This window comes from Nicotiana tabacum, chromosome 2, assembly GCF_000715075.1.
Source record: "Nicotiana tabacum cultivar K326 chromosome 2, ASM71507v2, whole genome shotgun sequence".
NCBI classification, from domain to species: Eukaryota; Viridiplantae; Streptophyta; class Magnoliopsida; order Solanales; family Solanaceae; genus Nicotiana; species Nicotiana tabacum.
This window is the reverse complement of record NC_134081.1, coordinates 108,702,475-108,715,716: the sequence shown is the minus strand read 5'-3', so window position 1 is coordinate 108,715,716 and position 13,242 is coordinate 108,702,475. Positions and strand designations below refer to the sequence as shown.

General features: G+C 35.7%; 1 protein-coding gene across 3 annotated transcripts; it reads right to left on the bottom strand.

Annotated features, from left to right (window-relative positions):
- Positions 1-1,296: 1,296 nt before the first annotated feature.
- On the bottom strand, positions 1,297-6,837 carry LOC107759791 (frataxin, mitochondrial-like). Of its 3 annotated transcripts, none has more exons than XM_016577802.2 (5): positions 6,534-6,836; positions 4,844-4,916; positions 3,562-3,609; positions 3,388-3,482; positions 1,297-1,709 (listed from the first exon to the last, which is right to left on the bottom strand). In XM_016577802.2, exons 1-5 carry the CDS (start codon positions 6,797-6,799, stop codon positions 1,580-1,582), a joined length of 612 nt encoding a protein of 203 aa, XP_016433288.1. In that variant the 5' UTR covers positions 6,800-6,836; the 3' UTR covers positions 1,297-1,579. The 3 variants fall into 3 exon arrangements, with proteins under 3 accessions (XP_016433288.1, XP_075093497.1, XP_016433289.1); XM_075237396.1 differs by lacking the exon at positions 1,297-1,709 and adding an exon at positions 2,700-3,245 and having other exon boundaries at positions 6,534-6,837; XM_016577803.2 differs by lacking the exon at positions 1,297-1,709 and adding an exon at positions 2,700-3,136 and having other exon boundaries at positions 6,534-6,837.
- Positions 6,838-13,242: the final 6,405 nt, after the last annotated feature.

Below are 13,242 nucleotides of genomic sequence, written 5' to 3'. Positions count from 1 at the left end.
CCTTCTCCCCGATCAACAGAATTTCTTACTCGGACTTTGTTTTCGCAGACCAAATAATAAAAGAGTCAAACCTTCCTTTGAATAGGGATTCGAATAAAAGGTGACTTGGAACACCCAAAAATCAATTCCAAGTGACGATTCTGAACAATAAAATAATCTCTATTTCAAAATTGTCACTTCAATCGGAAAAACTCTTTAACCCACAATCCATATCTACATTATCTTTTGGGGGTCAAAAAGGGGTGTGACAATGCTGAAGTTCGAATTTATTTCATATGAGATTCCAGCATAATGTGCTGGAAAATTATACGCAGTAGTTCCATAATCCAACATATTATGCTGGAACTTTCTGCGTTTCAGCTAAGGGTACTTTTGTCCAGGTTTTATCTCCGCCTTAAATAGTGATTATTTTTCAATAACTTTGCAAATCTTGGCTATTTTTTAATAACCACACGTCAAAATGGCTATTCCCTCAATCGATTTGAAATACTCGAGAACATTGAACGTTCAATTGACAGCAATTGTCAAGAGAGAGACAACTGAAATTGTAATTCATGTCATTACAACTTAAATTTGAACTTACTTTACCATTTTAATCCAAAAAAATGTGGAAAAGGTGGGAAAGCAAAAGAGTTCTCTCTATGCAAATGCCAATAACCTGTACGTAGGAATTGATTCTAAAGCTTAAAGCATAACCACAAGATACTTCTCTTACAGAGTCGGCTCTGAAAGGGGTTTTCTTTTTGGTGAAGTTGACGCGATTGATATGAACATTTAATTTGTTTCAAATATATTTTATCTCCACATATATGGTGAAAAAATGTTTCAAATATATTTTATCTCTACATAAATGGCGAATAAAGTTGGCACATGTTATGCCAAATAACAACTTATTAAAGATGCAGCTTTCTGTGAAATATCATTGAATGAGTAAAGTGATTCAGAACATTTCAAACTTCTTTGGAAAAACTACACACAACCGATGAACGCTAAGTGTATTTCTCTAACAATCTCCCCAACTTATAACCAGGTTCTTACAAGTGGATTTTTTTTTCCCTTTATTTGTTTTTCTAAAGTAGAGAAAGATGAGGTTCAACAAAATTGGGCATAGAGTGGAGAGACAAATTAAGCTCAATAAGCTAATGAGCCAATAGTGGTTGGATGGCAGGAAGCCCAAAACTGTTTCATGGACATGGACTGAATTGAGAAAAAAACAGAGAGTAACAGAAGATAAATCAATTATGAAAGTAGGCTCACCAAATTTTGACTCTAATATCATATTAAAGAATCTGAATATCTAACCCAAAATCTTAAGGCAATAGGTGAATTGATCCATATCATTTTGCGAGCTTACTTTATAAGATACATAGCTTTTCACGAGTGTACCTATTTTACAATCTAGCTCCATAATATCACTTTTACCATTCTCCAAAAATCATACCATATAGTTAAAGATTTACAACTTACAATAGAATGATTGTAGGAGCTATCGATATGGGAAAATGAGCTTATTGTTCAAGACATGTAAATCCTACTAGAACTAGAAATAGTACATTAAACATAAAAAATCTGCAATGATTCAAGAAAGATTAATGGCACTTCCGCATAGTTTTTCTAATTCGTCTTCCAATACAGTTCGCAGGTTAGCCTTGGTTCGCCTATAGATCCAACCTTGAGAGTTCTGGTCCCAGTCAAACCTTGACGGGCCGCTGCAAGAAATATGTTTCGTGAAGAACACAATGGAGAATGGATGGGTGCATATCTGAACACCCAAACTTTAACACAAACCAGAAAGAGCAAATGATTATAGTATGGTATGCCAACTTCATCAGTAAAAGCTCAAAGACAAATAAAAAATCACAATGCATAGAAGTGATACTGCTACAAATATGCAGAACCCACTGCCAAGTAGACTAGTACTATTTTTGGTTAATAAAACTCGGAAAATTTAGACAGTATGTAAAACCTTTTTTGTTTTGGAGTCCCTTTAGCTTCACTTTCTACACCTGAATCAGAATTATTAAAAGAAAATGAAAAATATAGAAATAGCAAAAACTTATCCAGTCAACCCTTTACGAAAACAAGTATCAAACAGTTCCTTCACTTTTCTTCCATCAGCTAGAACCCACTGCCAGGGTGAGTCGTACTAGGGAAATGTGGTAATGAACAAACGCTTCATCAAAAGAAAAGCACTTCGATCTTACTTCAAATATCAATCAGTTAAAGAATGTGGAAGAGGTCAAGCTCTACATGAAAGAGACAACTGCTTGTAATCAGTTGATGCTTTTAGCACAAGTAGAGAACTGGAAAATTACATGAAGAATAATACTAAGATCAATAATTAGGGAATGTTATGAAGCCTAGATGCTGATGGAAATGCTAAATCGTGAAATCAGATTGAAATGAGCACACTGGGTTTAGTTAGATATCACAAGTTTAAAAGTACCTGAAGAATAATACCAAGATCAATAAATTAGGGAATGTTAAGAAGCCTAGATGCTGTTGGAAATGCTAAATCGTGAAATCAGATTGAAATGAGCACAGTGGGTTTAGTTAGATATCACAAGTTTAAAGTACCTGTGGAGGAACTCACAATGGACAACCAGCCGCATTGGTTAAACCAGCAAATTCAGTCAAGATGTTAGTGCAGTGTCTCAAACAAAATAAAGGTTTTGAATTTCTCCTCAAGAATCCAGCTCTAGAACTATTTCAAAGAGTATAATATTTAGATGCAATCAACATGCTGTTTGACAATCACAACCTAGTGGTAGTTTTCACGAAAAGTTAAGACAATCTTCAAATTTTGGTAAGAAGTCATGGTTTAGGTAATTCTAACGTTCTTCCTAAGCAACCAACCATTAGTTTCACAACCGCAACATCCTACGGCCATATGCAGTCTTTAATGAAGAATGTGGAACACTGGGAATCCGATTTCACTTCGACCACATCCAGAGAGAGTACAGGGAAAGCCGCTCCATGATCCACACGCTCTTTCGACATGAGCCTATACATACTGCTAAGACCCATACACTGGTACCATAATGATCGCTTGCTGCTCCAAAATAATCTGTGCGTAAATATTGGACTCCTCATGGTTGTTTCTTTAATGTTGACTTTGCATCACAGATTCTTTTTCCTGAGCATGCTGAAGTGTTATAGAATACTGTACATGATGTACAAGACGTGTTTCCAAATTGACAAAAGGAGAATTGATAGAGGTGGCACAGGGGATGGATATTTGTGGACTACATTGTGGGGCAGGTTGATTTTTGGTATAGTCCACCAAGAAAATATGGAAATAAAAAGACAAACCAAGACACATTAGAAAAGCAATGAGGGAGGGAGGGAGGGAGGGAGAGAGAGAGGGAGAGAGAGAGATTTTGCTACCTCACTGGCAAAGACATCCAAATCTGCCTATTGGGCGCTTGTTTGTTTATCACATAGGTTCCCAAGCCCCCAAGCTTCAGCGTTAATACCTCATTCTGAGAACAAAATGTAAAACATCAGGACAAATACAGGAAATCGAAAGAAATACATTTTAATGAATTTTATCCTTCTCACCCCATAATCCACATCGAAACCATCAATATCAACTGAGTCTCCATATTCCTGCAAGTAGAACAAGAGATAACTTTTAACAAATGACCAAATAATGCAGAATGCTATCATACATACAATACGTACAATATGACCCAACTCAATTTTGACATTAGGAGATTGATGAACAATTTTAACAAGAGACGGACAGAAGTGGGGCTGAATGAGGCCATAGTCTCTCCACGGATGAATAACCCCATGTTTGGAGTAACGTGCTCCTCAACTCCCCGAAGAAAAAATAAGCATCTTCAACCAGCCACTTGGGAAACACAATCCAAATGACATACATAGGGAATTCTGATATTAGTGGAGTTCAATCTCATTTACACTCGAAGGCTGAGTTCACTTCGTCAACTTAACAAAGATGGATTTCGATGTTAGAAACACCTTTCAAAATTTAACTGCAACTTTTCTTTGTTTAGGCCTCTAAAAGTCAATTTAGGCATTGGTATTGATAAATAGTCCATGCACAAGAGATAAGCTCTCTGTGGTATCTTTTTGATACTGAAGGTAAAGAGGAATCCAATCTAAAGTTTTTAATTTCCGGTTGTGATATCAGCACAAATTACTGATATTATTTTTGAAGTTGGTGCTAGTTTATAGTAAACCAATTGTAACCTTTTTGTATTTACTGTTACCATTCTCAAAAAAAATTGTTACCTTTTTTTGCGGCCCCCCAAGATGAAACTTCTGGCCTCACCCTGATAGTTAAAAAGTTCATCATACTTTTAAGTTTTGTGGAGGCCCATACTTAAAATGCATTAGATTTAAGAGATGTTCCTGATACTATCAAAACTTTTAAAAACAAAAAAAGAAGATATGACGTACATAACGATCTAAAATGTATCAAAACCAAATTTGAGACAAAATTTACAGATAACCAGGAAACACAAATGTAGGTTTAAGATGCTGGCCCAGGCCCCAAATCAGAAATGTTCCCTTAAGACCCTCTTAAACATAAATTTGCACTTAGAAGTTTCAGAATGCCAGCTGATGGCCTAATTCACCGATTAAAACTTTCAAATGTAGTGCCTACAATCCACAAATATCACTCTTGTCCTATAAGTTAAGCATCCATAATGACAAACAAACTCAACAATAAGATTGACTAAATAAACATCAGCAATCACATGAATATCAAAGTGCAACCATTAAGATAAAGGTACATATACAGGGAAGCCTAACTAAAATATAAATACAAATAAGAAAACACTTGAACTAAGTATATCAAAATACATCAGGATACCTCCAACTTCTCTAGCAAGTCATGGATAGTAGCATTAGCCAGTCTGTGATACTCATCTTCCTGCAGCAGAGAACTGTAGATTTATAAATTTAGATGTTAGATACAAACACATTTTCCTCTACATCAATAAAGTTCCAACTAAGGAAGGACATTCTAAGAATGACATAGAGGAGACAACCTCCTCTGTAGATTTAATAGAGACACAGGCGCGCACACACAGAGGCGCGCCGGGGCTCGGGGGGGAATCAACAGTACTGTACATAAGACACAAATCTAAGTGCCAAGCACTGATTATGTGGGACTAATTGATATGCAGCAAGATGGGAGCTTTAGCAATAAGTTGTGAATCCATTGGACGACAATCCATAGTGCAAATGTTTTAATAATACTCTTCCCTCTAACACCTAGAAAAAAGATGTACCATCAAATTTCAATATTTCCCAATTTACTTTTCATCTGTCATGCTTTTCTTACTTTTCCAATAATTCAGTATTAGCTTTCCGGACAATTTAGTATTCCTCCGTATAAGATCTATAAGAGCCAGGTAAAACAGTTTCATATTTATGTGCAGCTATTAGAAGCTTCTCCTGACTTCTTTCTTCTACTTTTTGTATAAGACTTATGATTTTACATCCACCTTAACTTTACCCCACATCAACAATTGAACATCAACCATGCAATGCATAATCAGTAGAAACAAACCCAAAATAGCTATTCGTTATCAGACACAAGATTAAATCAACATTAAGACTCATCTACTACCACAGTCACTTCTAGCACTGGACCACAGCTTCCACAAATCAGTATATTAACCTGCAGAGGCATTCTCTCCTCAATTACATAGACAGACAATCACATTTTCCCTAAAAGTCAAAGACTCTCTGAGATAAGGTATAAAATGAGAACATTAAGCTGCTTAATCAAAATAAGAAAAATTCCATCTTTAAACATTTATGCTTTTGCACCCATTATAGTGATGATTAGCCATTAGGCGAAGGAGCAGAGGGAGGGAAATCAAAAAGAACTTGTGTGTTTGGTATGACGGGAAATGTTTTCCTCAATGAAGTTGTTTTAACGAATATGAAAAAAGTGATTTACACAACTTATGCCACTTAAGTCTTTTTTCTTTTACAAAAATCCAAACTTTTTTAAATAGCACTTATTTCAAACAATGTTTAGACATTGATTATTTCAAAATTTTCAAGTATAGTACTCACTCCAGTTTCATTTTATGTGAACCTATTACTATTTGAGGAGTCAAACAAAGTTTTCTTGGACCATGTTATTTGCAAATACTTTTTAAAAAAATTGAATTATTAACTATTGCACTTATATAGTACTACTATTTATGTAGTTTCTAACTATTTAAATTTTATTTTGAAATTTTTTAAAAATTCAATGTCCGAGTTCACACCGAAAATTAGTACAGTTGACCCTCGGTGCTCCGGAAAGGTTCACGTAAACTGGAACGGAGAGTAACATCCTACGGTAGTCCAATTTTTGCAACAAAAGGCATTAAGATCAAACTAGTTTCAAACAAATTGGAAATTAAGAAATTCTGCTTATAAATACTCAATCTTTATTCAAGAAAATTCTATAATCACTCAAAAAAATGAACAAAAAAATCCCAAACATGGAGGTTGGAAGCAAGTAACTGGAACTAAAATTGTTACACATATAGCAAACATACCGGTAATCGATAGCGGCAGGACCTTGAGAAGCATCTGGAAGAGGAGACGAACGCGAGCAATAGCTTCTAGAAAGTTCTGAGAGAAACGATTTGGAAATAGTAACCGAAGGTTCTAGAAGATATTTATTATGAGTAGAAGAAGAAGAAGAAGAAAGAAATGATCTTTGTATTATTGAAGAAGAGGGAGAAGGGGAGAAATTAGGTTTGAGAGCTCTGCAAAGCGGTTTTCGAAGTAGAAGCAGCTTTTTGGAAGAAGAAGCAGCCATTTTTGCACCGTAGGACAGTTTCGACTTCGCCGTTTTAGTTATTTTACAGAGGCTGCCAAATGGGCCAAACTCACTCATTAAGCCCATCACAATAAAAAAGAAATTGGGCCTTCAATGTTCGAACTGGACATGGGAAGAATCCCGAAGAAGGAAGAAACGTGGAAATGACACTATATAGTCACTTTTAAATATGTTATTTAAAATATATCCATAGATTATAATGTATATTGAACAATTTGCTCAAACTTCAAGATGCAGTGTCTAATGTTTAAACCTCAAAGTTCAAACTTCAGGACATTGTGTCCTAAAGTTCGAAAATTATGTCCAAAAATTCGAATCTTATGTTCTGAATTTTAAATTAGCAGTTCAGAATTCAGGACATTTAGTCATGAACTTCAAATGATCAACTTAAAAATCAAGGACACTAATTCTTGAATTTCAAATTAGTAGCTCAAAATTCAGGATAATTAGTCCTAAAGTTTGAGTGAATTGGTTAATCCTTAAGTACATTGTAAATTGTGGATATATTTTAAACAGCAGGCTTAAAAGTGATTACTGGTTACATCGCCAGAAATGATACCAGATAGCCACTCTAAAGGGCTGCTATTTAGGAATTAGCCAATGTATCCTGAACTTTAGTTTTCCAGTTCAATTTTTCAGGACAAAAATATCCTGAATATTTTGAAATTAAAAATTTTTAGTTCAAATTTTTCGGACAAAATAAGTATCAGCTAATCCTAAATAGCAGCCATTAGAATGGATATTTGGACATTTCCCCGGAAGAATGACACAATTTTGAATCATTTGGTGCTACCACTTAAATTTTGATCCCGGTAAAAAAATAAAGCTTTCTAGAAATAACTTTCTGTCATAATTTTGAAGGATGTTGGTTAGAAATTCTTGGGCAAGTCTTATGGTGATTTGTCAGAATTCTAATGGTTGCCATAATTTTGTAAGCCACGATGATTGTCACAAAATTTTGATGTTTACTATATTTTTGTATAATTGGCTACAAATTTCTAATTGATCATTAGAATTTTTCGTATTGTGACTAAAATTTTGGTGATCGTCAGGATTCTTGGTGTTTTAGAATTATGACCAGTGTTATCGATTTATTTTTTCAAAATTATCCTTAACGGGATCAAAATATAAACAGTGATTTAAAAAAGGTCCATCCAACTTCATTTCTTGTTGGACATGAACCACTTAACATAAAAATTGAATTCGTGATCTCTTAGTCATAGTATCACTACCATACTCGCATCTGATATTACAACAAATAATATTAATTTTGTTAAGTTTAGAATTTTAATAATGTTCAATAATCTAAACAAGCCTTGACTAATGACATCTCATTGTGTGCAGGATTCAAAGAGACACGGCATTGATGAAAGGAAAAAAGATCATATGGGAAATTAGAGGAACTCAACGGCTATGTATGTTGCACCTTTGCATCAAATGGAAAGAGAATCAATCAATCAAAGAACAAAGAAGGAAAATCAATCAATCAGACTTGCTAAAGAACCTCAAGCGCGCAAGAAAGGAAAGAGAGCTAATCACGGCTAGAGAACAAATCAAGAACAATCTGCAGAAGCTCTAATCAAGGATAAATGGAGGAACTAATTCGTCAAGATTAAGGATGAATCTAGTTACCCTTTCAAGCTAGATTCATAAGGCTACCCTTGGGTCTTACTCTTGGATATATATGACTCATAAGGAAAGGCTTCCAATAATTGTTGCTATGCGATCCCAGAAGACAAGGAATTAAAAGACTCATCAAGCTATAAAGGAAGAAGTAGTAGGGCATCGAAGGGCACACAACTTCGCATCAGTTTGTACACCTTTCTAATTCTTAGTACAAATACTGTATTCTTGAGTCTACAAGTGTCGTAAAAGATAGGAAGAGTTAGAAAATAAAACAATAGCTGTGTCAACATTAGAAAGAAATATTGTTGTTGTATATCGTTGGTGGTGAACGTATTAAAATCATCATTGTTGTAAATGCTTACTGAAGCTTTTCTGTTTGCTCTGTTTATTTATGCTGTAATTAATTCTTGTGTAAAGTTTAGTTGACTAATTTCCTACATAGTCAACTAAGTTTTACAAATCGGCTACAATTCATCCCTCCCTCCCTTGTACTTTCAATTAGTATCAAAGCCAGGACTCACAAACATAGCTTAACAGCAAGTGAGCAAAAGATCATGGCCTCAAACACAGTCATTGGAGAACTATTTCAAGAAAGAACTTCTCATGTACGACCTCCTTACTTCAATGGCCAGCACTTCTCTCATTGGAAAGTGCGCATGGAGACCTATACTATAGCATATGACATTAAGGTTTGGCGTGTGATCAAAAAAGGAAAATCTTCTAATTCCGCCATATAAGGATAAAAACGGTAAAATCATAGTATCATTTGATCCTCTTGATTTAGAATATTACACTGAAGAACAAGCGGTTGTTATCCAAGTGAATACGAAGGCAAAAAAATTATTGTACAATGCTTTAAGCGAAGAAGAATATGAAAAGATATCTAGCTGTGAAATTGCAAAAGACATGTGGGATAAGTTAGAAGTCACATATGAAGAAACTAACAAAGTGAAAGAGACAATGATTAATCTCCTGGTTCGAGATTATGAATTGTTTCAAATGAAGAATGGAGAATCAGTGGAGGAAATGTTCTCTAGGTTCAGCAAAATCCTTGAAGACTTGAAATCCTTTGGTAGACCAATCAGAAGTGGAAAATAAGTCAGCAAAATTCTGAGAAGTCTCCCCACAATTTGACAACCCAAAGTTATTGCTTTGGAATGTCAGGATCTTGACAAAATATCCTATGATGAGCTCAGATATGATCTAATTGCGTTTGAGAAAACACATTAAGACATGCAAGTCCAACAAGAAAAAAAGAAGACAGTTATGTTCAAAGCAATTGTAGCTGAAGAAGAAGAAGAAGAAGAAGAAGAAGAAGAAGAAGAAGAAGAAGAAGAAGAAGAAGAAGAAGAAGAAGAAGAAGAAGAAGAAGAAGAAGAAGAAGAAGAAGAAGAAGAAGAAGAAGAAGAAGAAGAAGGAGGAGGGAGGAGGAGGAGAAGAAGAAGAAGAAGAAGAAGAAGAAGAAGAAGAAGAAGAAGATAAGAATATAGCTATGCTCTCTAAAGTTATAACAAACATGATAAGGAAAAACATAAATAGCAGAAGAGGTAAATCAAATTTCAAAAAATGAAAAATGAATAATGAAAATGACGGAAGATGCTACGAGTGAGAAAACCATGGACATATTCAAGCCGAATGCCCTGAACTGAAAAAGAAACTAAGAAGGAATTTCCAAAAGAAGAAATCCTTTGGAGCTTGGAGTGATGAAGAAGAATCTGATCATGAGGAAATCGCCAACATGTGTTTCATGGCCATCAAAGAAGATAGCGATGAAGACTCGAGTGAGCTTGGTCTCATGGCCGACGAAGGAACAACTGAGGTACGTCTTCCTACATATCCTAACTGTCATGAACTCCAAAAATTTATTGATATTGCTCTTGAAAATATTGAGAAAGTTCTAAATGAACTTCGAAAAATCCAAAGAGAAAATAAAGACTGGGCTCTGAAATTAAAGTTTGTGAAATTCAGAGAGATATGCTTCAAGATGAAGTTAATGAACTTCAACTGAATGGATTGCGAAAATCCACCAGTCATAGCTCAGTTAGATCAAATCAACTTGCTCCTCATAATTTACCAACTAGAACTAGAAATCGCTCTACGTGCACTCATTGTAGCAAAAATGGCCACACCTCTAACCACTGCAGGCTTAGAATCAGAGGAGAAAAAGTCTCTAAAATTCCAATAACATCTCCTATTTTTATTGTGGAAAACCCGGTCATAATTCTAATCATTGCAGGTTTAAGAACAACAGGAGATGGGTCTGGTGACCCAAGCCCTCTAGTCAAGTTAATATTTAGAACACTAACCATTCAGGACCCAAGCAAGCTTGGGTACCTAAAAACAAGTAAATTATTTTTGCAGGAACACCGCAAGAAGAATCGAAAAGGGAAATGGTACCTTGGTAGCGCGTGTTCCAGATATATGACAGGTGACAAATAACTGTTTAAAGCTGTCCCCAAACTAGATGGAGGAACAATCACCATTGGAGACAAATCAAAAGAAAATATAATTGGAGTTGGAAGAGTTCCTCTAAGCTAAACATGTGACGTAGACGAAGTGTACCTGGTTGATGAACTTGGCTACAACCTACTCAGTATTACTTAACTATGTGACAATGATTATGAGGTTTGTTTTAAAAACCATGGTTGGTTTATTGAAGATGAATCAGGTAAAGTTATTCTTTCTGAAAATAGAGATAGGAATGTTTACACCATCAGTAATATAGATAGTCTTGGTAATCAGATTTGTCTAGCCTCTATGATTGATGATCATTTGGTGTGGCATAGAAAACTTGGTCATGCCAACATGCATACTATTCATAAACTTTCCAAAAATGATCTTATCATTGGTATTCCAAAACTAGATTTTTCAAAAGATCAAATCTGTGATGCATGTCAACTAGGAAAACAAACCAGGTCCACTTTTAAAGTTAAAAACATAGTGTCTACTACAAATTCTATTCAACTCTTGCATAAGGACCTTTTTGGTCCAACTAGAACAACTAGTATAGGTGGTAGAAAATATGCCTTTGTTATAGTAGATGATTTTTCTCGATTTACCTGGGTTATTTTTCTAAGTCATAAAGATGAGGCATTAAGAAATTTTGAAGTCTTCTGCAAGAAGGTACAATAGGAAAAAGGTTACTACATATCTTCCATAATAAGTGACCATAGAGGAGAATTTGAAAGCAAAGCATTTAAGAACTTCTGCAATGATCACGGGATCTCCCATAATTTTTCATCTCCAAGATCACCTCATAAAAATGGAGTGGTAGAACGGAAAAATTGAACCTGGAAAGATATGGCAAGAACTATGATTGTGGAAAATTCCCTTCCATACCACTTATGGGTAGAAGTTGTAAGCACACCATGTCACATTATTAATAGATGCTTAATTCGATCTATTTTCAAGAAGACTCCATATGAACTGTGGAAAGGTAAAATATGAACTGTGGAAAGGTAAAAGACCCAACATCGGTTATTTCCATCCTTTTGGTTGCAAATGTTTCATTCACAACAATGGAAAAGACAATATTGGTAAGTTTGATCCTAAAAATGATGAAGGTCTTGTCACAAACCAAAATCCTAACTTGTCGTGATGGCACATATCTCAATACTAGGCAAGCCGACAACCTCAATAAACCACCATATCTTTGAAGTTTGAAACCATACTATTTAAATTCAGTGGAAGAAAACTCACAAATACAGATATAAACACTCCCAAAACCCGGTATCACTGAGTACATGAGCATCTAATATGAATATAAAGTCTGACTGAAAAAACATTGTCTGAAAGTATAAAACAGTACAATAACTAAAAGAAAGAGAGTGAAGATCAGCGGACTCCAAGCAACTAACTTGATAGTCTCCAACTGATAGCATTCTGAGATCTAACAGTCGCGGCGTCTAAAAGCACATGGATCTGCACATGAGGTGCAGAGTGTAGTATGAGTACAACCAACTCAATAAGTAATAAGACTAACCTCTGGGCTAAAAGTAGTGACGAGCTCCGCAGGTACAGTCCGGTATAAATAATGGTATAGAAATATAGGCATGCTTTCAAGTTCAACAGTTAAACTAAGTATAAGTGAAATAGATCAATACTACATGATATGAGAAATATGACATCTCAGTGGAAAGACCTCATGTAATACTTGTCACAAATCATTCGGCCACTCGGTACTGTTTATGGCCAATCCGGCCCAGGGATATTCCATCCCCCATATATATACACATCGACTGACAGTCAGTCACTCAGTACCGTATAAGGCCAATCCAGCCCTGGGGTAATTTATCCCCAAATGTAAATGATACGGACAAGATCCATGTCTAGAGAAATTCATCACAATATAAATAAGTAAGGCAAGTCCATGCCCTAGGAAGTCCATCCCGAATATATAATCATCTACGCTCAATGGGGGTGTGTACAGACTCCGGAGGGGCTCCTTCAGCCCAATTGTAATATAAAGCCGATATGGCCCACTGCAGGCGGGCAGTCTCGATCCGTATAATAAATAAGCCTATAAGGTCTACTGCAGGCGGGCAATCCCGATCCATATAATAATAAAGCCAATAAGGCATGTTGCGGCGTGCAGCCCCGATCCAGAACAATAAAGCCTATAAGGCCTACTGCGGTGTGCAGCTCGATCCCATAATACTTCAGTCCAAGCGTGATATAAAGCCGATATGGCCTGCTGCAGGCGGGCAGCCCCGATCCATATAATGATAAAGCCTCGATCCATATAATGATAATATATATAAAGCCGATATGGCCTGCTGCAGGCGGGCAACCCCGAT

What these genes read in the sequence shown, in the direction of transcription:
- LOC107759791 (XM_075237396.1), bottom strand. Translation starts at nt 6,799, where the DNA reads ATGGCTGCTTCTTCTTCCAAAAAGCTGCTTCTACTTCGAAAACCGCTT. An exon ending in GTTTCGATGTGGATTATGGG is followed by an intron (nt 3,483 to 3,561) that starts GTGAGAAGGATA and finishes TTTTGTTCTCAG; the next exon opens with AATGAGGTATTAACGCTGAA. An exon ending in TGGATGTCTTTGCCAGTGAG is followed by an intron (nt 3,246 to 3,387) that starts GTAGCAAAATCT and finishes CCCACAATGTAG; the next exon opens with TCCACAAATATCCATCCCCT.